Raw genomic sequence first — 27,584 nt, forward strand, 5'->3', positions numbered from 1 at the left:
ATCGGTAACTTGTGAATGGCAGCCAATCAGGGGCAGAGTCGCCTCAGCTTCAGCCTCGGTGACATCCACCGCCACAAGTGATGCTCTGCTAGGAAAAGAAGAAAAAGCAGAGAGGGAGGGAGGGGACAGCGCGGGAGGAGGAGACACAGAACGAGAGACCCAGGGAGAGCAGAGCAGATGAGAGAAAAGAAAGTGTAGAGGAGGAAAGGGGGAGAGGAACCAGAGAACGGGGAGGAGAAATGGAGCCAGGGAGGGAAAAGAGAAGCAAAGAGTGAGGGAGTGGAGCCGGCAGGAGTCTCTCTGTCTTCAACACACACACAGACACACACGAGCGCTCGCATTCGCACCAGCTGTGCTGTTGTCAGTCCTGGAATGTAAGCTCTGCCGTGAGGAGGCAGATTCTCCGCCGCCGCTGCCGCCGCCAAGCACGGCTGAGGAGCAGCACTCAGTGACACAGATGGATGCTAAGCTGTGAGAACCAAAGGTAAGTCCTTTCTCTGCCCTCAGATTAAGGCTTGATGCTGAATTCAGATTTGACTCTGGGCTGTTCTGTGACAAAGGGATGAAAAGAAGTGCTGCAACTTCAAAGAAAACATTGACTCGGCTAGAAAGCCATTTGGTTTGGTCTTCAGCAGTCAGCTCTGAAGCTGGATAATGAGAGAGGTATTCAAATAAAATGCTTCTCAAGTTGAACTTGTGCAGTTGTCAGGATGGTCAGAATTCCTCCCTGTGACAGAAGAACTTGAGGGTTTGCGTCATCAGTGCATCAGCTTTTTGTGTGCACATGCACCTGTTTACGTGCACACATGCAAGATGAGTGACTGCCTCTCCAGCCGGGGTGGATCGTACTCGTGATTTGCTCGGGGCACGTTTGTTGGACAGGCGCCGTTCCATTCATGTCTGTAAAAATGCTGGAAGGTGGTTCTGGTGCTGCTGGCGCGGGGGCCGGCGGTGCTCACAGTGCACGTGCTCCTCAACTTGATCCACAGCCCGTTTCCCGCAGCCTCACTCACTGATTTATTGGGGTTCAGTGGCACGCTGAGGGCCGCCCATGCAACGCCATCATTGTTTAGTGCAAATTAGCCATTTACATGCAGCTTGAATTATTGTCATCTGTGAAGTGACCTTTCAGCACTAAAATAAAGAGAGGTGGGGATCCAGTCTCCCACGCAGCTAAAGAGACGGTCCTGATCGTCCGCACAGCAGGTTTACAGGCTCAGACAGGAAGATTCGTAGAAAACTGGATAAAAACAGCTCATTGCTGTTATTTTCCTGCATTTTTGTGGGTGGGGGGTCCATCTATAGGGGCTGCAGTAGTTGGGCAGACTGTATTAAGGCCCTGTTAAAATGCACCCTCCCTTCAAAAAGCAGCCAAACACAAACTGTGAGAGCTTTTTTTTCTAAATAATACATAAACTGGATTGTATGTTCTCCTTTCATTGTCAACATGCCCTTTTCAAGAAAGCACCCCCACCCCCCAGCACTGTAGCTGTTCAAAAAGAAAGTGTGCACTGTATCACCAAATTGCTTTGAGGATTTCAAATATGAGCAAAGCTTGCTGAGGTTTGCCAAAGACCTCGTCTGCTGAAGGCCGACTTGGAAAGGTCTTGGGCTCCACCAAGTGGAGGTTTGCTCAGGTGCTGCATGCTGGTGCATCAACGCCCCTCATGCTAGATTTATATTCTGTCAGGGCTGTCAATAGCGTCAAGCAATCACTGGAGCCGCTCAAAGTGCCAGTCAAATAACACTGCTCTCTAAAACTCACCGGGCACTTTGGTTTTGTTTCTCCCCCACATAAATGATGCATCCACGGGCTTTAATGTGGTGGGGACTCTGCAGAAACATCATTGGGAATAATCAGGAGCTACGTGACCTTGTCGACTTCATCATTAGTCAACCTCTGCATCTGCACAAGTCAAACCCATATTCACTTGTTGAATCCTTCCATCCCACAACTAAAAAAGCAGAATTTAGATGTTTGTTTGGGGGGGGGGGGGGGGGGGTGGTACATCATTTGCTTGGATCCTTTTTTTTTTTTAACCACATTCGTTACCAGCTTTTCCCGCTGTATTTTATTACATTTATAAAAACCTGACACCTGATGCTAAAGGCGTGGAGACAGAATCCACAACTACAATTTTCAACTACATTCTGGAATCAAATGTCAGTTTTTAGGCTCCCATATTTACAGGATTATTCTGTATGCAAGACCTCCGAAAAGGGGTTTACAGGCTGAATTTCTGCTGCATGTTGCACTTACAATCATTGTCCTCCTGAAGCCACAGAATCCACAAAACTGCTTAGTTGCAGAGCTGAGGAAAAATATTTTGGGTTGGAAGCTTGAATGTACAATTTTTAGATGCATATGCATGAAAATTCATGCAGACCGATGTGCAAGGCTGCGTTTTTCGAGGAAGCATATCCTGATGAACAGCTCGTTCATATCTGATCAAAGATATTCTTATTCAGCAAAACAAGAATGTATAATTTGCAGATTAGAAAACTAGAGCACAGCAGAGTTGTTGCCAGCCAGAATTTGTCTTTGCCAAGATTAAGAATAACACCCCTAGACGGCCCTTTAAAGCATATTTAACTATCCGCTCCCTTCTAGTTCATGTGTTTTCATGCCAAGCCGCATAAACTTGCTAGTTCTTCTAGTCATAAACAACTTTTAATTTTTCTTCCCAAATTACACCTCAGTATTTAAAAGGTTAAAGCAAGTTGAAATAATTCATCTGGGGTCTATAGAATCTGGTGCAGATTCCGGGTGCTCATTTATCCTTTAATGGGGTGTTTGGACGGAATCTGAAAAGAAACCCTGGCCTGATGCTTAATAGGCGCACCGCATCAAAGATTAATATCCAGAATGCTATTAAAGCTCAAGGACAGGCTGGAATGATAATTAGAAAATGCAATCACAAGCATCAGACAGGATTAATTGCAAGGCGTCGCTTTTTGACAACGCGTGTGTCACATTTGTGTCAGAGGAGGGAAAAAAAAGGAAAGAAAATGTTGCAGAAATAAAGGATTTCCACCACGACTTCAGCTCACTTTGAGCACTTCTTCATAGGGCCGTTATTTGCACATTAAAAACTCATATTCTTCTAATGATGAACATCAGCAGTAAATCCAGTGCAATGACAGAATTTACTTTACTGACCTGATTTGAATTCATGAATTTCGCCCTACATTTATGTCATCAATGGGACCATATTACTAATTTTGTTCATAGACAGCAGCAGATCCTTTGTTCATGCAGGCTTACTCTACTGACACAACAGTACTTTGTAAAGCTGTGAACAAAAGCAAAAGTGTGCGTCTCTAGAAGCATTCCCAGAGGTACACAGCAAGTGCTTGTCAGGATAATTCGCGTACTCTAGCCTTTGCACAGGAAGCCCTTCTAAATGAGTTCCTTTGCAAAGAAAGAAAAGATTTATTAAGATTAACTTTCAAAAAGAGCATAAAATATGCATGCACACCCAAATTACCTATCGGGATCAGTCCTGCTGGGGACACGGTCTCAGTGAAGTATTGAGAGACGACTGCCAATAACACAAAACCGCTTATCGCAGGCACAGGGCTTGACGGATACCTGGGGTGGTTTTGGCAATTCACTCCATTCTCAAATGGATTTTCTTCTTTTAGAGAACATTGCAACATTTTATGGGCAGAAAAATCAATGAAATAACCCATCAGTAATGGATGCAAAAAAAATGAAGTGGAGCTAAAAATTGTGAGGAGGTGTGGAAAGGGAGATGATGAAGGAGATGAGAAAGCCACGTCCCTTCAGCATGACAATCCATTTCCTGGTGGTGGTGGTGGTGGTGAGGGGGGCTTTGTGTAACGGCTGTGACTGAATGAAGCAGGACATAAAAAAAAAAATTGTGTTTGCATGGAGCGTGGAGTCTCTTCTTCATGTCAGAAGCACTTTGCTCCCACAGACGCTTGTGCTGAACTATTTAAATGTGCTCACTGGCTTTGAAACACACAGTTGGCCTAATTCAACTAATAATTAGTGAAATGCTGCTCACTCCTATTATCCATGCATGCTAAACTAAAAGTCATCCGCCTCCTCAAAGTGGACTGTTGCAGAAGAAGCCATCACAGACGTAACGGCCAAATGAAACCGGATTTCTGTTCGATGTTTACATTGGAAAGGATCAATGCAGCAGCTAAGAGAGTCACGTGAAGAATGTAATGAGAATACATTAGCAGGAGATCAATCATTGCTTCTGGAAAATAAAAATCTCATCATAAAACATTAAGACAAAACCATAATGCTGTTTTAATACAAGACAAGGAGCGTGAGTGATTAAAGTTAATTGGAATTTGACATTCACTTTGTCGGTAACACACTCAGAATATTGCAGCCATTTGATGATACTGCAATAGCTTGAAATTCTTTATATCCATTTTTCCTACAGTCACGCCATTTCCTCTGAAGTTTCTCTAATAAGTATTGCTGTTTTTGCTTCACAACATTTCTTATAATTTAGTAATTATTTAAAAAACAGACACTGAAGTGGGCACCTAAGTATGATTTGAATACTTATCGCTTCCTCGTGGTGACAAGTCATGCATTGACAATAGTTTAGTGCTCCAACACAACCGTCGAATGAAGGACTTGTGAGTGGATTGTCCCCCCAGAAAAAAGCTTTTGTGACTCCCCATTTACCCTCAGAGAGAAAAGCTGAAAGAGTAACAGAAGACACAGTAAAATATCCCCAAGCTTCTGACTTCACGAGTGTTTCCAGCGGTGTGGATTGAGTTATACATTCATCTTTTATGAGTCTTCCTAAATTCAGTTTCTTTTTTTTTTTCACAGAGCTCCACAGGACATCAGGAGAGGAATACAATGCCTCAATCTTCTAGTGCTGATCCCCTCAGAAGCTTCTTTCCTTAAATTTGAAGTCGCACAGCTCGGATACCATGATAACCAATCAGGTTCTGCTTCTCCTGATGCTCTCTGTCCTGTGGCCCAGCACTGCCCTCCCTTTCACTACTGGGAATATTGAAAACCTGTTTGGGAAGCCAGAGAGTGATGGGCGCGTTCTCCAGCGCTCCAAACGTGGATGGATGTGGAATCAATTCTTTCTGCTGGAAGAATACACAGGAAACGACCACCAGTACGTTGGAAAGGTAAGGAGTCCGGCCACTCTGTCTGCAGACTAATTACAGAGCTGTGTAGAGATGCTGCTGGATGAAATTAGGGGGAGATGGATGCTCTGCCAGGAATCTGCTGTTAAAGGTGCAGATATCAGATACACGAGTGCAAACAACAGCTCTAATGCCGGCTTTCCAGAGTCTTGTTCCACACTGAAAGTGTAAGAAGAGACTCGCACAACTTACACTGTGAGCTTGTACTGATTAGTGATAGTTAGCATCAGCATACGCATCAGCCTCTGTCTGCTTTTTTGTGCAGAGAAAAAAAAAATGAAATGAGGGATAAAAAGAACTGTCATCTTCAGAATGAAGCATGTGCCAAACGCCATGAAGTTACACTCCTTCTTTTTTTGTCTGTGTTTTGACTTTACCGCACAATTTAAAACAATACTGGACAATACAGTGTTGTAATAAAATAAAAAAATAGGCAAAACAGAAATGTAAACAACTTTATTTTTAAACCAAGTAACCGGGGAAAGCACAGTTTATTAAGGAGGCAGGCATGTCCAAAGTCTGGCCCATGGGCCAAATGCGGCCCACATTCAAATTTCCACTGACGTTCTAGAAGCTTTGCGTATGATTTCTTGGTTTGATAGTTAATTCTTATTATAAGCCTGCTGCATCAAAGTAGCTGGATCCTTCTGTGACACGCTCTAACCCATTTCTAAAATTCTGACTTTAAACGAAATGAACAGATTTGTTTCTGATTAAAACCACAGTGGTTTGCACTTCTGAATAAAATAACCATTATGGTTATTTTCCTGTTCTCATGATTTACATTTAGAAGTTTACAACCTTTAACAGGGAATAATATGTAACATTTCATGTGAACCCAGATTTAATGTTGAATAAAGCCCCCCCACAGACAGACTTATTATTATTATTTTTTTCTTATTTTGGGGTTCTCAGATATGAAATTTAGAGTAATTCTGGTGTTGTCAATGTTTTAGAAATAAAAGTAAACCAGTTAATTTGCATTTAATGTCATTATAAGGGTTCAAAGAATGCAGGTGGATTGGTTGGCCTCTCAAACTTTACCAAATCTCGCCCTCTTTGCAAAAAGTTTGGACACCCCTGCACTAGGGGCTACGACTTTACCCAAGGGTCTAAAAACAAAAGATCCCAATCAATAAACAAACCCTTCCTAGTTTTAAAAATATTCCTTTGCATTATTAAGAACCATCAGAACCACCTTATGAATTCATTTATCTTAAAGACCCACTCTGATGAAAATGGGGGTTTTAACATGTTCCTGTGGCTTTTTTCTAATGATAGACATTTTATAAAGATAAGATTAAGCTCAAAATTGCATTTCTGAGTAGTTCTTTATTCAAATCGTGAATCAGCAGCAGACAGAAAAAAAGCTGTTTGAAAAAGAGCTACTTTGTGACGTGGATAATAAATATGCTGGGTGGGTCACAAGCTCCCGGCTCCGCCCCCTTCTGATGCATCCACTTGCTGACAAATAGATCCAATCACGGCTGGTTGTCTCGCTGATATTGCTTGTGCCATTGATCTTGCTGCGGTAACGTTAGGTTGGAGTGTAAGTGACTGTAAGCCTTTAGGAAAGCGTATAAACAGTTAGCTTGGTAAAGGGTGATGGGAAGCTGGGCGGAGTTGCTCTGCATCAACAGTCCCACCCACAACTCAGAGGGGAATTTCTGATGAACTCTTGCCACTCTGCAGAAACTATGTCCTACAAAATGACACAGATTTTTTTTTTGGCTAAAATGGGATTTTTGGGGATTTTTAGGATTCATCCTTTCGTTTTTGTTTTTATAGTCTAGTATAGAAATTAACCGCAAAAAGGTGTGCGCTTTGTTTTTGCCAGGTAATGGTCAAATATTCTTCCTTTTCTTCTACCTCTTTGTCCATTTAAAGCAGGCCAGAGAGAGCTATTTTATCCTACATCAATGAATGGATAAAAACTGCCTTCAGAGGAGCCACGTGAAAACCACTGAATAGAGTGTGAAATCTCACAAAACAGAACTGCTGCTGAAAGTCTTCCCCATGCATTCTACGTAAATGTGTCAAAGAGAAGTACATCCGGACCCTGAGGTGACCATATTTGGACGGGGAAAAGCCTTTTTATGCTGTCTGAATCACGAGCCGTCGTTTCCTTTGGCCTGATGACTCAGCTTGTCACCAGCTGAAACTAAATGAATGTTGGAGCCTTTTCATCCAGGAGGTCTAAACCCGACTGCTCAAAAACAGCCACTAGATGCAGAAAAACATGTATTTTAATGTATTCATAGCCTGAAGAAACAACATATATTGATTGGTTATTCAGAATCAAGTCAAAGCTAGAAACAGCTTATTTTATTTTTATTTTTTTTATTATTTAGACTACATGTAGATGTTTTTAACCAAATGTGATAAAAGTATAAAAGCACCCAGAAAGACAGAATTCTGCTGGAGTACTGTGCTACTCCATCCCCATTCACCCAGATCAGAAAGGTTCCTGTCAGCTCACTCGTGCAGCCACTATAAAGACAGGTGTGATGGGAACGCTTCAGTTATCAACTCGCAGGGAAATGAGGTGACTGTCGACAGCCAATTTTCTCGGAGGAAGCTCGCTTTCATCACACACCGCATTCTCTGGAGTAAACAAGCGTCTCGTGAAAGGTTGAGTCGGAGGATGACAACTTCTTTTGCAGAAACCGTCATCCTGATGTGGATGAAAAGAAGAAAAAAAATCCAGCAAATAATAAATGGAGAAAAAAAACGCAGGGAGGAACAGATCAATCAAAAAAAAGCCAATGAATTCACCTTCTTCTGATAAGTGATGATGCAGCAAAGCAAATTCTGAGTCTAAAAGAGGCTGTCCCATGACATGTCAATAATGGGTGAGATGTTGCTCTTTTCTCCGCTCTTTGAGGCTTTTCGCCGCCCGACTTCTGGGGCGTGACAGCAATCACATTTACCGGCTCCACACTCATCTGGTTTCCAATATCTCACCATTAAACTGTCAGGAAAACACAGGCTGCAGATTAATAGTGGTGGGGTTGGGGAAATGGGGGACATGCTGGTATTTATGCTTTGCAGAAGAATGTGGGGTGATGTACGTTCCTAATTCCCTCAGTTTAGTTTTGGAGGTTTAACACCCAAAGCTGCCTCCAGAGGTAACAAAGGACCGGGTGTAACGTGTTGATGAAGAATGTTTTTATTTATTTATTTTTTTCAGTTTAGTGAGATTTTCATTAAATCAAACCAAGGTTTCATCATTTTCAGTTCTGCTTGGACCTCTGATAAAGTGTTGGGTCAGCAAATGAGATAGATTTTAACCTTTTGGATGCACTAACATTGTCATTTATATACAGACTGAATACTTTGGGTCCTAGGAAAGACCCTTGAGGTACTCCAATATTTGGTTTAGTGCTGTTCATTTGTTTTAAATAACTTGTTAACCATTGAAGAACTTTCCCTCTGACACCATATTTATTGTTTGGACAAAAAATTGTTGAGTGAGGGTCTTGGATAGTGTAAAAGTGACACTATGGTTTCTTGCTTGGTAACAAAAAATTAAAAGAAGAAGAAGAAATTAACTCATAGAAGTTGAGTGTTACTCAATAGATCTCATTGGCCTTTTAGATTTTGTTTTTACCCTAAAGTTCAATCTTCAGGAGTGACTGTCAGTGCCAGGGGTTTATACAAATATACACCCCATTTGTCCAACGTTTTAGAGCCGCCTCTGTCCAACACTAGAGACTTTCAGCTTTCATGTTTGCTCGGTTGCTGAATACAGAAGCAGTTAAAGAAAAAGAAAAAAAGGACTAGGACTGGGATTGACATTTTTCAAAATGTTTGATAAAATTCATGAATGAGAGAAGACAAACTCTCTTTTGAGTAATTCCTTCTGAAAAGTAAAATCCAAAGAAAGGAAATTGTAGCAATTAAACTAAAACTAAAATCATTATTTTTTGAGTGTCTAATAGACAAAAGAACAACTGGACCAAGAGTCAAATAAAAATGTAATGTCTAGCTTTTTGTCATGTAGAGCCAGAGTTCTTGACGTCATATCTATGGAGTATAGTGCTCTAGTGCGTTAACGGTCATACCACACCTCAGCCCTTTTATTTCTGCTGGCAGGCTGGTTAAGCCACCTGTGGTGTGAGAGGCTATAGATGCAGAGTTGGACCGGACCGATCTCACTTACCAAAGGAGACAAACCTTGAAACCCTTTTGTACTGGGTACTATACAGATTTAACACGGCCTTAAACAATGGACTGCCCAGAGTCACCTTTCCAGCAGCTGGGTTAGTGGGATTTGGAACACACATCCGGGTCAGACCTGTTCTCCAACCAGAACAGTCTGGTCGTTCCATATTGATACTTTGGATGGCCTTTAAAGAGTTTCGTTTCAAAAAGGTTTGATAAAACTCTCAGAACTCCAATGGAAAATTCCTTCAACACAAAAGGAGTTCATTGTGGAGTTTTCACAGAAACAACATTCAAAATTATTCTGATTTGGGTTCCCTGGGGAGTAAATTATGCGCCTAATATGCAACCTAAATCTAAACCATAAATGACATTTATTTTAATTCAATCATAACAAAAGAAGGATGGAAGAAAGAAGATAGTAAAAGATAGTAGAAGATAGCAAAAAAGGAGGAAAAAATAACTAAAAACAGACTTCTATGCCCAAAACAAAGCCATCTATTTCTCAACGGTCTCCTAAATAAAATCACTCCATGGTGTTTTGAAATGCCCTTTGGGAAACAATGTATGTTTCACATCCAATCAAGCCTCTCCAATCACCCCGCACACACTCACTAACCCCCACTTCAGGTTGATTTCCTGATTATGACAATGAATTTGGATGTAAAGAACATTTCCTCACAACCAGACATTTTGCTTTACTGGAAGGGAAAGCAATGCTCAATAATAACTGTAGTTCATGCTGCTTATCGCAGCGTTCAAAAGACGGCGGGCTCCGAGGCTTAGCGCGCCGAAAACCGTTGACTGACACCTCACAGAATGACTGAAGAAAAATAATTAGTAATTAACTGACTGAGACTTTGAGCACAGCATTTCTTACACATCAGAAAAAAAAGAATTACATCACACAGGTTATTTGCAGGTACCCACAAAGTGAACCCCCCCCTAAAAAATCTCATTTTAACTGGCTTTCACGGGGCCATTAGTGAGTGTGAGCCCTAGCTGTCTGCAGCTGTTGTGCCCTACTTATTAGGCAGAGCTGTGAAGTGTGAACACTTGCAACGTTGGGCAATGCAACTGCAAACTTTGGATTCGGGAGCATTCGAGTGTTGTGTTTGAAGTACACTAAATCCTATTAAATTCTTGCCTCCCTGCATTGTGTCGTGCTTTGTAAACAAAATGTGCTGCCCTAAATTAAAATATTCAAGGTAGCGTCTTTGTTGTGTTAATATTTGGGCAATGGGTAAAGCCTTGGGAATAGGCAAGGTCTTGTTTGATACGTCTCTGCATAAATTTGGTGTCAGTAAAGGTAAATATTAACCGTGGCAGCAAAACAGTAATCTATTACTGTAACTTGCCTATCTCACAAATATGTTACTGTGCTCTTGTGGTGGAGAAACCCAGGTTAGGACTTAAAAGATGCAGGCAGGGAGGAGAAAGAATGATTGTTCTCTACCGTTCTGCAGCCTATTTTGCTATCTCCTCTTCGCAGCAGCAAGCAATGCTTACCAGAGACCTGACAAGAATTGCCAATGATTTTGCTGCTTTACTGACAATTCCTCAGTGTTTGTGCAAGGCGCTTTAACTCATCAAGGCTCTCTTCTGTGCTGCTTGTGTTGTGAGGCCTTGAAAAGGCTGTGTTTGTGCTGCAAGGCCTTGAAAGGAGAATCACTAAATCTCTGCAAATATGCCGTAGTAGTGCAAACATTTGACTTTGATAGGGCTAGAAAAAAAAACCACTTCGTGCCACAGTTCCTGGAAGTATAAAAGGATTTTTCATTTCAAACTGTAAGAGCAGATTTTTCTGAAATCATGCACACATGTGGACATGGGAAAAATGATTGCTGACACTTGTCGGTTATTTCTGTGTTTGGTCCTATGTTTTAAGGAACTTGAGGGAATGGTTCCTGCGTGGCTCTCTTACGCTGTCGCAGCACCTAAATGATGGCGAGCAGCAGCATTATTACGTTTAGGCTGCATTTCTAGCTTCTTTTGCGTGGTTGTTCTGTCTTTGCTGCAGCAGCACTCTAAAAACAGATATGGCCGCGGGTAGAAAAGTTTTACCCATATGATTAAGAAATCACAATATGAGGACATCAAATAGCTGGTACAAAGAATAAGGTCTTGCAGGCAACCGTTTGGACTGACAGAGGGAAAAAACAAACAAACACCGATTGTAAAACTCCATTTATGCTACAGGCATTGTGAATACGTAGGTATACATTCCTTTGATGGATCTGTGTTTGTTGTTTTTGCTTGTAGGATTTTCTTTATAAAGGATTAACGACCGAGCCTGGGAAATATGGTAATGATCAGATAAAAAAAACTGCTGAAAAGTATAATCAAAAAGCTTTACAAAAAATGCAGTTGCTGTGGTTTGAAATTGCACTGGTCTAATTATCATAGCGTTGGCCCAGAACTCTGTTTGAACAGTCACAGTTGAATAGCAATGATGAAATATGTTTTTCTCATGTGGCTGAGGAGTTTAGTCGCGCATAATGAGCTGACCTCCTACAGACAACACAAACGACATGAACAATGAGTTCCAAAGTGGAGAAAAGGTGACCGTGAAGTTGCGAGATTGGCGAGGAAGAGTCATTTCAACCTGCTGGGGCAATAACCACAGCATATCTCACTTAAGAACCCTTTCTTTCAACTTAGCCTGAAGGCCAATTCCATGAAAAAGATCTAGTTTATTTCATCAAAGTGTGTTTCTTAATTAAGTGTCAAGAAAAAAAAAACACCAGCTGTGAAAATGTATTGAAAAAATGCTGAAAATATTATAGGAGCAGCAAACATTCTTGAGGATATCAGTCAAATTAGTTCACATAAAACAATAAGAAACACTTGCATTTGTGTGTGTTAACTCACCAGTCAATTGAAATTTATCTCACAAAAATATATTTTCTACACACAATTTTCTGTTTCAGCAGCACTCTGATCCAGGCCAATAAATAATTTAAAAGAGGGGTGCCCGACTCCAGGCCTAGAGGGCCGCCGGCCTCCTGCTAGTTTTCCAGAAACCCTGCTGTTGACAACCTGGATCAGGTGTGTTCAGCCAATAAGAAGCTGCAATGGCAAGTGGTTAGAAAACATGTAGGACACCCTACACTGCTCCAATGAAAAATGCATTTTTGGTGTTTTAAACATGTTTCTGTGGTATTTTAATGATGATGGAGGATATATAATAAGAAAATTAAGCCTGAAATTGCATATCAAGGTATTTTTTTATATAAATCACTGTGAATCCGGATCAGATGAAAAAAATCCAGGTCCTTGCTTTTAACGCTCTCCAAAAAATATGATGAAAAATCCACGGGCTGTGTCGTGATTTATGTGCCCCCTCTCTGTGCCAAACTAAAAAACCCAAACTACAACAGGTGACTGGTGCGCCTAATGACGTCTCAACTTATCACGTGACAAAGGAGAATTATAAATAAACATGATCATGGCGGCTACAAACCCCTCATATCTGTTTTTGCTTTCGCTGACATCCTGGTTTTAATGCAACAAACAAGCCAGAAAGACGTATATTCAGCCATCACAGCTAACGGCACATTTGTTGTCTGCTTGACTACTGCATGGCACTTTCCACTTCCTCAAACTCAGAATGAAGTTGTGTGCAGCTGTTCTGTCAAGGGCCTGGGAGCCGACATCAGTAGGAGCCGTCACGCCCATAACGCGTCCTAAATCCTCGCTTTACTGGCCCTAAGCTCAGGACAGAATTCAAATCCGCAAACACTGAACGGTGGAAATCCCGGCAGACTGACATTCTTCTTTAATCGACTCGGATAATGGAGTTGATCTGCATGAAAAGACTTTCCAATGCAGTGCCAGAACGGGCAAGCATCACTCATTTGAACTTGACGGCATCTGGTTTTTAGCCCCTCCTTTTTAAATGCTTCTTCTGCAAAGCTGACAATACATTTCAGCTCTTCATCCAAAGTTGTAGCGTTGACATCACTCCACAAACTGTGTGAGTAATAATTACTTCCCTGACAGCACACAGGCACCAAGAAGAAGAATTTGTTGAGGCACATTCTGCACCCCTAACTTCCTGTCACTGCTAATGTGACCCAATGAGGTAGTGCTCCAGATATATCAGCTGACAGATCAGGTGCAGTAATGAGCTTGAGTCAGGTGTCTGTTGCAGAGAGCTGCCACTGCTGCCGACTGCTCGGTGTGACGGATGGGTCAGAGGTGACTAATTTTAGCAATTGTTGCTGTGGGTCAGGTTTTGGTCATTTTTCAAAGACGCTATCTGGAAGAAAATCTCTGGCTAAATTAGCTGGTAGTAACGGGCTTTGTCTGACCTGACACTCTGAGTGTCTGAGGCGTTAATCTGATGAAGGCCTGACTCGTACGGTAGGGAAGCGTTTCTGTCGCATAACTAAAACTAAAAATCTATACCAGAGATGCTTTTTCATTTTAATTTTGAGTCAACGAATGCAGCTTCATTTTAAAAATGACAAAGCATTTCTGATAGTGACTTTTAGTTATGCTACAGAAATGCTTCCATAGTGTGGTTAGTTCAGTGTTTACGTCAGTTTCCATCAGACATTAGTGATTCTGGATGGGAAGATTAGCTTCAGTGTAAATTAGGGAAAAAGAAAGACACCAGGAACTGCATTACTTTAGTTTTAAATTACCTACAAAGGAAGAAAAAAAAAGAAAAGAAGTATAATTGCAAATTCAATCATTCTTCAGTGGACGGACTGACAATGGCTGCTGCAGTTGGAAAGCAGGCTTTTCTGGGTTCAAGGGCCATTTTCATTTGGGTAATTGATTTATTCCCAATAGAATTTAGATTTGAATGGTTGTGTATTGTTGCTAAGGTTATTCAGAGTGAACCTGTGACTGAGAGCCGGAGCTGCTCTGCTGAGTGCCTGACAGCCAGCAGCATGACAAATACCTCATTCGATGCCAGAGAATTTGCACAGTTCTGAGACTCACTGTACCACTGTGTCTGATGGCTCTCTGGAATTTTCAGCTGCACTCCAACATGGACAAAGGTGACGGCACCGTGAAGTACGTCCTGACCGGAGACGGGGCAGGAACACTGTTCCTGATCGACGAGAAGTCCGGGGACATCCACGCCACCAAGAGGCTGGACCGAGAGGAAAAGGCCATGTACACGCTGCACGCCAAAGTCCTGGACAGAAACACAAACGCAGAACTGGAGCCAGACACAGAGTTCAACATAAAAATTCATGACATAAATGATAATGCTCCAAAGTTTGCAAAGGAAATTTACTTTGCCAGCGTTCCCGAAATGTCCGAAGTTGGTAAGTTTTGTTTTATCTTACATGGAAATTCATCAATTTCATCAATCATCAAAAGGTTAAAAGTGATGTGACGAGTCTAACGGCAAAGGAAAAAAAAGACAATTGAAATTGGTCTTAAATATATTTAATTCTGCTATTAAATGTATTTATTTGTTTCTTTTTTCATTTTAATTGTGTTTCCTAAACCAATTCATTTTATTGTCATGTTGCAGGATACTATTTTTGTTGAATAGTCCAACATTTAAAAGATGGCTGACAGACAACATAAACTTAACACCTATTATTGTCAAGTTAACACACACACACACACACACACACACACACACACACACACACACACACACACACACACACACACACACACACACACACACACACACACACACCATTTAATTCAATTCAATTTTATTTGTTTTGCCCAAATTCACAAGTCGTCTCAATGGGCTTCGTACCGGTAATTGTGAAGTAAACATATAAAGGATCATGAATGCATAGACTTCAATAGTAAATACTAAACTGAACTAACGTAACAGACTAAACTCAACTGGACATCCCTGCCCTTAGACCCTCTTTTTTAGTAAAACCCCTAAAAAAACAGATTTCGGAAAAAGAGAAGAAACCTCAGGGGGGCCCACATGAAGGAGGGATCCTCCCCCAGGACGGACAGGCGATTTACCAGAACTCATAGAGAAGAATTAGCTTATCTGACTCTACAACTACAATGCTTAAATAGTCCAGCAGACGGGCTTCATCCAGTTGGGGGACGGCTGGGGGCGCCAGACGAGCCAGAGGTGGGGGGATCCACAGCCAAGCACAGACGAGCTTCTGCACTGCTGCTGCTTTAGAAAAAAACCTGCAGCTTTCCCGTCCGTCTCTGGGATTCGAAAGCCGAGGCGTTTCAGGCGCTCTGATGTGTTCGGAGTCATTGTGGTCAAACGGCTAAAGCAAAAATTATTATTAGTGGCAGAAACTTTTATACTCCTATTTTTTATGCAGTAATCTACCATGTTATCATGTATCTATGATATCGTGACTATTTCATTCCAACCGTTTACACGGATATGTCAGTGAGGTTAAGACTAAAGCATTTTAATGTCCTGCTTTGACTTTAACCCTGATCCAGGTAAATACAGAACAGACCATCCAGTGTGTGTTTACAGAGCTCTCCTGTTGTTGTTCCCCGTTTTGTTTTTGTTGTTTGCGTGGTCAGCCTCATTAGGCATTCTTAACAAGTAATGCCATTTGCCATTTTAATAGGCAGCACAAATATTGAAAGTTTAAATTGTCACAGTCTTGCCAATTAAGTGCTTGCTTCATTGCACTCCATCCCATTCAAGTAATATAAATAAATCATTTGGCGTAAATATACAAACAAAGCTTATGAAAATAATGCATGCAGGCTGAAATCAATCCTCAATTATAGAGCTGCAAATTAATACACGCTAGCAATCAAGGGTAAATCAAAACCCAATTGCCTATATGACAGATAACAATGCTCAATTTGGAATTCATAATACGGCGTCCTCAGCTTCCCGCGCTGCATGGACTCAGGAAGGAGGTGGGTCACGGTCACCACTTCTCATCTCTGGACTAATAAACGGCCTCACATGTTCAGGCTGAGAGCGCTGCTTTATCAAGCCAGTCAGCCATGAAAAATCAGCAGCTCCTCTTTACACTATCAGTGCTGGGACTAAGTGGGACAGATGTTCAAAGGTTCATTAGTATTCACAGAGACAATCAGACCCAAGCAGGACACAACAGAGGTCTCCTGAATGCCAAGGACAGTATTTACAAAGTGGAGTCACTAAAACGCTTCGGTGGATAAAGCAGGGATTTCAAAATAAGACATTTCATTTGGGACTTTCTTTATAACAACAAAAGCCATTTCTTTGCATGCAACAGATTACAAAATTAGCAGTCTGATTAAAGCTGTCTTTTTCAAAGGCTTCATAAATCCAACAAACTCTTTTTCAAATTAAAATTGTAAATGCTAGACTTATTTTATTTACCGACATTAATTTTACCAAAGGGCAAAATCAAAGGCTTTAACCGAAGAGGTGCCAAAAATGGATTTCTTTTAAGAGGCACGCTCCTTCTGTTGTTCTTTTTTATTTATTTATTTTTTCTATCTCAAGCAGCTTTTCACTGACATCACTGGCTTTTTTTCCAGGCCAACTAATCACATTTCTTTCAGATGCCTCAGGTTTGCTTTGAAAGTTAGAGATTAGTCACTGGCTACCGGTTGAAAACATGACTAATGTTAGGCACTGCTGGTTTGAAAAGCTGCCCGTTTGAGCTGCTGCATGGATGAAAACCTCTCAGGCCTGCAGGCAAACCGTGGAAAATTGAAAGTGAATGAAAATCTGTTGCCTTCGTTTTCTGGATTGGAACTGGGACTTCATATCTCAGTCAATTAAATTAGATTCCATGTTTTTGTTTGATAGGTACGTCGGTTGTCACCATAACTGCAAGTGATGCTGATGATCAAACCTACGGGAACAGCGCCAAGCTTGTGTACAGCATTTTGGAGGGACAGCCCTACTTCTCGGTGGATTCAGAAAACGGTGAGACGGTCTCAGAGAGACAATTACAACATTCTGGGTCAGTTAAAGGAAAAAAATCAATAGTTTTTGTTCCCAAATCAAAATTCTGTTGTTTCCATTTGGAGAAAAAAAAAACAAACAGTTAAACTAGAACAAGTTTGGTTGAGGCTCGTTACTGTAAATTTTATCAATTTTTTTTTTTGTACTCATCTTGAAAGAAGGCACTCACTAATGAACCATCCAATTCATCTCTGACTCAAAAGCCTGAAAAGACGGAGCTTTTTTAAAGGTATTACTCACATTATTTGGCCATAGATTGTCTACATCTGGCTCTGGCTGACTTTTTGGGAGGTGCGCTGATTGGCTGGCGCATCACAATTGGGACGATCAATGCCAATTTCTTCACCACATTTTCCTCCCTGATTGCATGAGCTTTTAACAGAGCAAGTTGAATGCAGAGGGGGACTTTTTGGCTCTTTCAAAGTGAAATTCCTGCTTTGCAAGCTGTGGTATCTGACCTTTTTATAAGATGAAGTAACATAAAAATAAGATCATAGAATAACTGAGCTGTGTGCCGTTTAAAAATTTTCAGTTCTGTAAAATAAAAAAAATAATTTGATGCATGGATCTATTGTCCATACACTTTGACTTTATTAAAGTCAAGTAAATAGTGCAAGTAGTGACAGGGTGCATAAGTGCCCTTGGGAGAGGTACGTGCGTAGGATGTCCTCATAAATCACACACTGATTATCTAAAGTCCGTGAACACGTAACCCCGTGAACAGCACTAACAGGCTCCTTGTACAGTCTACAGAAGCTGGTGGGGGTTAAAGAAAAAAAAGAAAAAATGACATCTACTTCCCTCTTGCTAACCCTTACGCGCTGTATAAATGATGGCTACGACCTGTCACCCTCAGCATACCCATATAAAATTGTATGGCCCGCAGACGCAACCCGACTTCCACGCCCAACTCTACGCACCACCGCCCTCACCGCCCTCACCGCCCACTTTTGATGAAGGCTAGTCAAAACTGCATATGCTAATTATGCTAACTATGCTAGCTATGCTAATGTGGCTAAAAGTGCTAGCATAGCGATCAGCATCATCAACTGACTCAGAAAAACACATTACCTAAAATGCTACTTATGCTAACTATGCTAGCTATGCTAATGTGGCTAATAGTGCTAGCCTAGCGATCAGCATCATTAACTGACTCAGAAAAACATATCACCTAAAATGCTAATTATGCTAACTATGCTAGCTATGCTAATGTGGCTAAAAGTGCTAGCCTAGCGATCAGCATCATTAACTGACTCAGAAAAACACATCACCTAAAATGCTAATTATGCTAACTATGCTAGCTATGCTAATGTGGCTAAAAGTGCCAGCATTGCGATCAGCATCATTAACTGACTCAGGAAAACACATTATCTAAAATGCTAATTCTGCTAACTATGCTAGCTATGCTAATGTGGCTAAAAGTGCTAGCATAGCGATCAGCATCATAAACTGACTCAGAAAAACACATTCCTCCATTGGTGAAAGCTATATGTCATGAGTTGATAAAAAAACAACTTTTTCCAAAATGGCGGCTTTTCTGTTGATTTTATCTCCATAGCAACCATTTTATGTTTTGGTCCCCTCGGGAGGACGAACAGATTGACGTCAGTTTCGGACAAATCGGTAAAAGTAAACTTTTTGTCGTCCTTAGCAACAGTGGTTTCATGCTAACCACGCCCACATTCCTTATACGTCCATATCCAGTGTTTTTCAATGTATTCAGTATAAGGCCTTAATGCATGCATTCAAATTTCACAGTGGTCCATTAAAAAACATAGGAGTTATAACAGTGCGCCACTTTGCTAGCTCGCCACGTGCACGCCGTTCAAAATCTACAACTTCTAATTCCAACATTTTTTCCACAGTAGCTTGCCATTGATGCCCAAAAAGTTTCGAGACGATCGATGAAAATTCCAACGACAAGTTTACGTTTGAATCCAGTGGCACAGGTGTTTTTTATAGAAAATTCAAGATGGCCGCCTTTTCCCGAGGTCAAAGGTCGACGAAACTCCAGAGATGATTGTAGACTTACGCTAGGGACATGCGAGTCAAATTTTGTGAAAATCGCTCGAAAAAAAAGTTCCGTTTTCCATATTGTGTAAAAACGCGAAAATCTCAAAATGGCAGATTTTGGCACAAAATGGCCGCCAAACCGTAGGTCGTGTCGCCATCACGTAATGATTTCAAAACTTTGTTTGGATATACCCGACAAAGTTATCTGGGTTTCACTAGCCAATTTTAAAAAAAAAAATCCGAATTTTTTTTTTTTAGCCGAGTCGGCACATTTTTTTGCGACGGTTTTTTGCTTACCACGTCCACATTCCTTTATCGATCTTGTCGTGCGTAGCATCGTTTTGTTCAGCGCGGGCCAAGGAATCGCATATTTCCTCTTTACGACATTCCGATGAAAAATGTGCGAGCTAGCCAAGATGGCAACGGTTGCTAGCTCGCCACGCGCACGCCGTTCAAAATCTACAACTTCTAATTCCAACATTTTGTCCAGAGTAGCTGGCCGTTGGTGCCCGAAAAGTTACGAGACGATTGATGAAAATTCCAGCGACAAGTTTTCGTTTGTATCTGGTGCTAAAGGTGCTTTTTTGAGAAAATTCCAGATGGCGGCCTTTTCCCAAGGTCAAAGGTCAACGACACTTCTGGGGTGTTTGTAGACTGGAGCTGGCAGCAAGTGTGTGCAATTGTGTGAAAATCCTTCAAACAAAAGTGTCTTTTCCCCATATTGTGGGAAAACACGAAAATCGCCAATTCTCAGAGTTCGCCACAAGATGACCGCCAAGCCGTAGGTCGTGTGGCCGTCCCATAATGATTTCAAAACATCTTTGGGATATCCCCGACACGTGTGTCTTGGTTTCGCGACTGTATTTTGAAGTACATTTTGTTCGGCCCCATACGCGATTTTCGGCCCATTCATTTTTTTGACGGGATCGCTGGCCGTGATGTCATCGTCTTCAGGGGGGTGACGTTGACTTTGTGGAAAATTCATTTGCAATTTATCCCAGGTGTGTGCACATTTTGGTGACTTTTCGAGCATGCGGCTGGGGGTCAAATTCTCGCTGAAAGGCGGCGAAGTCGTCGTTCCAACTGCGAAAACAATATGGTCCTTGCAGTCAGTGACTGCTGCTGCGGGCCATAAAAATGTGCATATTTTATTTCGAGAGTGGTCTACGACCTTGATATTTTGTCCAGGCCACCTGCATGTCCCATACAGGTTTGACCATTTTTAGCCAGCCCATTTCCACCTGTAAAGCTCAAGAGTCTGCCCTTTTTCCGGAAAAAAAGGACCGAAAAACCACTTGGAATGCGCTGTCAGACCTCCCAGAAACCATGAAAGAGAACTTCACTCTAGTTTGGCTTCATGCTGCCAATGTGAATGCCCCCTGTGATCTTTTGTTTTGCTGATAGCTCGTACCTCAAATGTGGCTGTTTTAGGCCAAAACGAACCATTTCCAAAATTCTCCTTTATACCTTTTAGAATTTCAACATCAAACCCATAATAGACTTCAAACCAACCCTGAGAACTGTGACTTTCTATGCAGACAATAAAGAGGAGCGATCCTGATTCTGGCACAACATTGCTTTAGAAATAAATCTAATCAGAAATTTGATTTCCTTTAAAAACAGGCAAACTAAATCAGTCGCGCATAAATGTAATTGTGCTGGAGACATAGATTGTAATGGAGACAGATTGATCTTGATCATATCACATTTTCAGTGAGACACTAAATAAAAACGAGGAACATATTTCAGTTAGTAAAGCAGATGCTTTCCTTCCAGGCACCATAAAGACAGCCCTACCTGGCATGGACAGAGAAGTCAAAGAAAACTACCAGGTGGTGATCCAGGCCAAGGACATGGCAGGACAGATGGGAGGACTTTCAGGAACCACCACCGTCAGCATCACCCTCTCTGATGTTAACGACAGTCCGCCGCGCTTTGCCAACCGTGAGTAGCTTTTCCTGAACATACATTTTACATCCCTAAAACAAGTTGGTGCCACTCTCTTGAAAAGATTTTTCTTACATCTCCTGATTACATTAAGCTCGCTGGCAGATACGTCTGGAATGAGTTTTCCTCCATTAATGTCATGCTCAGATTCCTTCCGCATGGCTGCTGTGGAGTCGACAGAGATTGGTGGCGCCGTTGGACGAATTAAAGCTGATGATCCCGATGTGGGTCGTAATGCTGAGATGGAGTACACCATTGTTGGGGGTCACGACACTTTCAACATCATCACTGATCAAATGACACAAGAAGGAGTTGTCATTATTAAGAAAGTAGGTCCCCTTTTTGCTTTGAAACCATATTTTCTGTGACTCGCTATAAAACTGACATTGAGCAAAAGATTCATTAAACTAGAAATGTATTTCTAAACGTGCTTTAGCCACACATATTGCTACTTCTGGTGAAAAACAAGTCAGGAATCTAAGGGTGTGTTCATACTGGACACATTTAGCTCTCTTAAGGGCAATCAGAATTCTTTCCGTCAATAATCCGGAACATATTTTCTGTCTTAATACACCAAAGCGGACCCTAGTCCGGGACCAGGAAGTGCTCTCTGACCCATTTTTCTAAGTGGTCTCTGTTAGTTTCCAATAGGATTTAGCTTTGCTTTGCTGAGTTTCTCAGTTTGAATGGGCCATGTACTCAGAATGGAACAACTGGACCTAAACGGCCACTGTAGCCGGGCATTACGAGGTTGTAGATAGAAAAGAATGTAGCAAGCATGACGACAAGAAACAGCAGCTCATTGAAGTGTGGTCGGAGGAATGCAGGCTAGTTAAAACAACCTTTAGCATGATCCACATAGATTCTCACGCTGTTTTCCCGACAATCTATCTGTTATAAACACTTATCAACGTACCTTCTTGGCAGTGGTCTCCTCAGTAACCTCCTTGCACATTCCTCTGCCATACCAAAGTAAAAACTGTTGAACCTGACGTTGATACAGACGTTCAGTGACAAGAATTGCAAAGCGCAAGAATTCCATTATTCTTTCTCTCATTACTTTGCCCCACCCTTGTAATTCCTGGCCATTGACTAAAGATATCTTTAGTCTTGTGGTTTTGTTAACAAGCTTTGGTTAGAATCATTAATGTCCTGTAGACTGTAGTCTGAATATAGACTACAAACGCACGGTTCAGGACTCAATCTGGACCAAAATAAACACAGACTTGGCCTGGACCAATGGATTTTCTATACACCCAAAAATAAGGAAAAGCCATACGAGCTTCACAGTAAACATGGAATAAAATCAACGCATTTGCAGTGGCTTTGGTCATGTCAGAAGTAAAGGTATGTCCTCCTTTGGTTTTCCCTGTTTAGTCAATATTCATCCAACTATTATTAATCCTGAACACGCGGGGTCTACAAAACCCTTAATGGGGAGTTGAGTCTAAACTGATTGCACGTTTGAAGGGAAGTCAGACTTATCACCTCATACTTTTTCCTTTCCAGTAAACTTCCAAATCAGTGGAAGCTAGTGAAAATTATTAATAAAGGAAAGATATGAAAACCTTTTTTTTTCTTTTTCTGAAAATCTGATACTATAAGCCCACAAAATGAAAAATACGTATCAGTCTTATAAAATAAACTTTTCATAGTTTTTCTTTAAGATCATCCAGACCCTGACTTGGATTTGTAGCTCTGAACTTAGAGGCACACGAAGACAAAGGCAGACAAACGAAATGTGGTAAATTGCGTATCAAAATCCTGGAGGCGGCTGCTCTTCTGGAAAAGTCTACAGCTTTTCTCTTCTGGTGTTCTTTCATCCTTAGACGCTGGATTATGAAAGCAAGAGGGACTTTGAGTTCAAAGTGGAGGTGAGAAACACCTACTTGGATGCAAGGTTCATTCATGGTTTACAATTCAAAGACTACGCCGCGGTCAAGGTGACGGTGGAGGACGTGGACGAGCCCCCTCTGTTCAGCATGAACCCCTACATCATTGAGGTGCACGAGGATACAGCAGCTGGCAGCTTCGTGGGGGTGGTGTCGGCCAGGGACCCCGACGCCGATGACAAGCCTGTCAAGTACGTTGCACTGAAAGCGGAGTGTTAAACTCGACAGTGTGCCAGACGCAAACAAGTAGACTAATAACTTGTAAATGTCCTCAAGAGTTAAGTGGGCGTTTTAGCAGCATTTTGATTGTTTCAAAGCTTATTCTTCCTGCTTTAATTATACAGGGTAAAAAAAATCAATTCAAACACCAGAGAGCAGTTGTACATAAAGAAAGTCTTTCATGCGCTTTTATAGAGCGCTAATAAAAATGTGCGCACGCTGGTTTATCTAATCCATCAGGCAGCCGTGTGAGCTCAGAAAAGAGAAGAAAAGCATATTATTCATGTGTCCCTTCTGGTGATTTCCCCGTGGAACATGCCGGCAGTCCTGCTAAGTGCGTACACACACTGTTTATTTCCCAGGATTATGTAAGCCCTCTGTGGCTCTGCACAAAGTCAGAGTCTAATTTGCTGTATCGGTTCACACAGCTCAGAGCCGCCGTTCTGCACATATGGCGCCCGTCGTCTCCAACACAGAGCTGTGTGCTTCTCGACCCATAATGCACGGCGCATTGTGATGCATATTCACTACTTCACATTTGGAGTGAAGGGTGACTATGACAAATGAGCTGGCTCAAGGAAACGCACAGCATCCTTTGTGGATGGGGGGGCTAGAAAGAGTTTAGTAGAATAAACAAAGATGAATTTGATGAGAACAAAGGTTGTTTTCTTGAAAAGGCACATCAAGTGCATACATGGAGGTAATGATGCTGATGTTGCTGTTGCTGCAGATACTCCATCGATCGGCACACAGATCTGGAGCGGCTGTTTAACATCGACTCTGTGAACGGCACCATCACAACACTGAAGGCCCTGGACAGAGAAATGTCCAAATGGCACAACATCTCTGTGGTGGCCACAGAAATCAGTAAATAACCATTTCAGTTATGTTACAAGTACAATTATTATTGCCCACTTTAAACGTTTTGACCAACTTTGTTGCAGACAACCCTCGTCAGACCACCCGTGTGCCCGTGTTCATCAGAGTGCTGGACGTCAACGACAACGCCCCCGAGTTCGCCATGTCCTACGATACATTTGTCTGTGAGAACGTCAAAGCAGGACAGGTGCTTGAAACTCACAGCCTATGAGTTTACCCTCATATCTGCTATGAAGCAGATATGAGGGTTTGTTGAAAGGAGGGAAAACATGGATCAGTCCAGGAATTGCCAAAAGACACCTGAATTCATATTTATTCACACACCACTCTTAACAGACGTTACCGTGCTGTAAAATAAATAAATACATAAAAAAATACACCCCCCCTCTCGCACAGGATAACATTAAACATTAGCCTGATCACGGAAAAGCAAACAAAGTAAATGGGTGGAAACGCTAATAGTAAAAATTCCTCTGGGGGGTAGATGTGTAGACAGCTGAGTGCAGCAGCCCGGGGGGGGGGGGGGGGGGGGGGGGGGGGGGGGCAGCCTCACCACAGTACGGGGGGAGATCCAGGTCCCAAGCTAGAGCTGCAGCAGCTGGTACAGTGAGAAGATTCAATTGAGAAAAAACTGGTGGTAAAAACCTGACGTAATGTTTAAAACTATTTAAATGGAAATTGTGTTTTTAGAATTTTAACACGTTCTTTTGTAAATATGGAGGACATACAGTATGTAAGGAGAATTAAGCTTGAAATTTTATTTACAAGTATTTCTTTATTTAAAATTGTTGTGAATCAGGAGCAGATGAAAAAAGGCATTTGAAAAAGCTGATAGTTGTTATGGACAAACTTCAACTGGCTGGCCACCAGCTCCCTGCTCCACTCCATTCTGATGCATCCACGTGCAGACAAATAGATCCATGAACGTCTTTGTTTTATTCGTCTGAGCTGGAATCTGGCTCTAAACTGGACGGCTGGATATCGCTTGTTAGGTTGGGGGTGTGAGGGGCTGTGAGCTGGCAGGAGAGCATGTAAACAAAGGGATGATGGGGAAATATGGGCAGGCTTACTCTGCACCAGCAGTCCCTCCCAACCCAGAGGTGAATTTCTAATGAACTCCTGCCGCTCTCCAGAAACTATGTCCTAGAAAAAAACACAGGTTTTTTAGATTTTGGCTAAAATCTGAATTATCATAAATAAAAGACCATTGGGATCGCTTTGGAAAGAGATCAGAAGATGATCGGAATATAAAATGAACAATATGTTTAAAATGTTATTTGTGTAAATCAATAGAAATAATGAAACCTAATGTACACAAATATAAGAAATATGTTATAAGTTGGATTAAGAAGGACTTCTTGAGTCAGGTCCTCCATCAGGCTGCTCCCAAAACACTTAAAGGAAAACTTTTCCATAGGTTTGGTTTTTTACAGTGGGAATAGTTAACAGACCGATTCTGGAGGAACAGGTCAGAAATATAAATGGGAATATTAAGATATTTGAATACTTGTAAAATACCCTAAAATGTGTAGACAGCTGAATGGGAATTAATCCATTGATTCACATCAAATGCATTGTAACTGAGCGGGGTGTCCAGCTAAAAGTATCAATGGAAGTTTTTGCAGTTCATTGACACAACTAGAATTCACTTCCACTTAGTGTTTAACATGCAACACTTTGGTGTTTAAAGTCTTTACGTGACAATTTGGTGAAAACGTTGTACGCGTTTAATCGTGACGACTTCAAAGCTTCACAAGCAGAGAGAGACTCAGCGGCTGCAGCAGAATCTGTACCTGCTGTTCCAGCTCTAATGGAGTATCCGTGCTCTTCTGCCTCTTCAGGCTCAGATTGGTGGGTTTTCTGTGGGTGGGTGGGAGCATATCAATAACAAGTTAGCAGTAAGATGTCAATGTCTGTGGTCGACCTGATCCTTTCAGGCTATGTTGAACTTGTTTTAATTTCTGTATCTACTCCTCATACTTCTATTCCCATGACTGCAGTAGAATGTAGCCTCAGCTTTGGTGAATACTTGAAACCATTAAGTCTAAATAGGAAATGTGATCATTCCTATTATAAACTATAATAATTAGACTTTGATGTTTCTGACATCTAAGCAGTAGAATAAATCGCTGCTGTCTGTTTTAAGTGTTTTTGTATAATAAGTAGAACTACTGACCTTTAGTTCTTTTCTAATGTCTAACTAACAACTCATTTATGTTTTTTATTTGCATTTTGCAGCTCATTCAGACAATAAGTGCTGTCGACACAGATGAGCCTCTCGTTGGACAACACAAATTTGTCTTCAGTATAAGTGCCTCCAACCCAAACTTTACAATCGTTGACAGAGAAGGTACGATCTGATCTTCTTCCTGAATCATCTACCGATTATTGAACCAAATCCTTCAAATCTAAATGGTGAAACATGACATACTTGATGCATCGCCCAACTGCAGAGCTTCTGCGCTTGACTAGCTCATAATGTTCCACAGACAACACCGCCAATATCCTGACGAGGAGGGGAGGTTTCAGCCGCCGTGAGATGAGCATGTACTTCCTGCCAGTAGTGATCTCTGACAACGACTACCCCATCCAGAGCAGCACGAGTACCCTCATTGTGCGTGTGTGTGGCTGTGACAGCCGTGGAAACATGCAGTCGTGTAACCCTGAGGTCCTGCCCTTCTCAGATGGTCTCACGACTGGAGCTCTGGTGGCCATACTGCTCTGCGTCATTATTCTGCTGAGTAAGTCCACTCAAGTGTGAGCAGTGACCTTTGACCTCTGCTTTTTTTGTCAGCCATAAGGGAAATCGCTTGGAATTGTTTCTGTTTCAGCTGTTTGTTATCTGCTTACCTTAACTGGGTTATTTCTGCGGGGAATTTGCATGTTCTCCTGAGTCATATGTGGGTTTTCTCCAGTTTCCTCCAACAGTTAAAACAGGCTTCATTAGTGATGATACAGTCTTCGTAGATGTGACTCTGAGAGTGTGATTGTTTGGACAATAGACTGGTAACCTTTCCAGGGTGAACGATGCCTTCACCCAACAGTGGATGGGATAGGCTCCAGCATCCTTGTGACCCTGATGGGGATTCAATAGGCTTGGGTAAATGGATGAATAGCGTGGTCAGAGGTTTGACGTGATCAGTCATGTTTCCACAAGACAGTCACACAAGACAGCAATACCTCCAAAGACAAGTTCCAGTCACACAACGTAGATCCTCAGTCATCTCTTCCCTCCACATCGACCAACATTACCATGACTAAAATGATTGCCAAGCTGCTGCTGCTCCAGACAGGACTTACTTCCATATGCTTCATTTTGCAGCCAATTCAGGGTGAAAAAGTCAATAGCATGGACCACAGAGAGTTGCTTGCTGGAGGACTTGCTGCTGAGTGGCCACATGGAGGGTAAATCTTTGCTATTAAAG

General features: G+C 41.8%; 1 protein-coding gene across 1 annotated transcript in view; it reads left to right on the forward strand.

Moving 5' to 3' along the window:
- Positions 1-202: 202 nt before the first annotated feature.
- Positions 203-27,584, forward strand: part of LOC101175517 (cadherin-10) — a 32,170-nt gene continuing 4,788 nt past the window's right edge. Inside the window, exons 1-11 of the mRNA XM_023950286.1 lie at positions 203-484; positions 4,826-5,139; positions 14,312-14,606; positions 17,051-17,170; positions 20,999-21,166; positions 21,317-21,498; positions 22,999-23,252; positions 24,011-24,147; positions 24,225-24,346; positions 26,398-26,509; positions 26,649-26,900. Coding sequence (XP_023806054.1) covers positions 4,930-5,139; positions 14,312-14,606; positions 17,051-17,170; positions 20,999-21,166; positions 21,317-21,498; positions 22,999-23,252; positions 24,011-24,147; positions 24,225-24,346; positions 26,398-26,509; positions 26,649-26,900 — 1,852 coding nt within the window. The 5' untranslated portion in view covers positions 203-484; positions 4,826-4,929. The remainder of the gene's footprint in view (positions 485-4,825; positions 5,140-14,311; positions 14,607-17,050; positions 17,171-20,998; positions 21,167-21,316; positions 21,499-22,998; positions 23,253-24,010; positions 24,148-24,224; positions 24,347-26,397; positions 26,510-26,648; positions 26,901-27,584) is intronic.

This window comes from Oryzias latipes, chromosome 20 (assembly GCF_002234675.1).
Source record: "Oryzias latipes chromosome 20, ASM223467v1".
NCBI classification, from domain to species: domain Eukaryota; kingdom Metazoa; phylum Chordata; class Actinopteri; order Beloniformes; family Adrianichthyidae; genus Oryzias; species Oryzias latipes.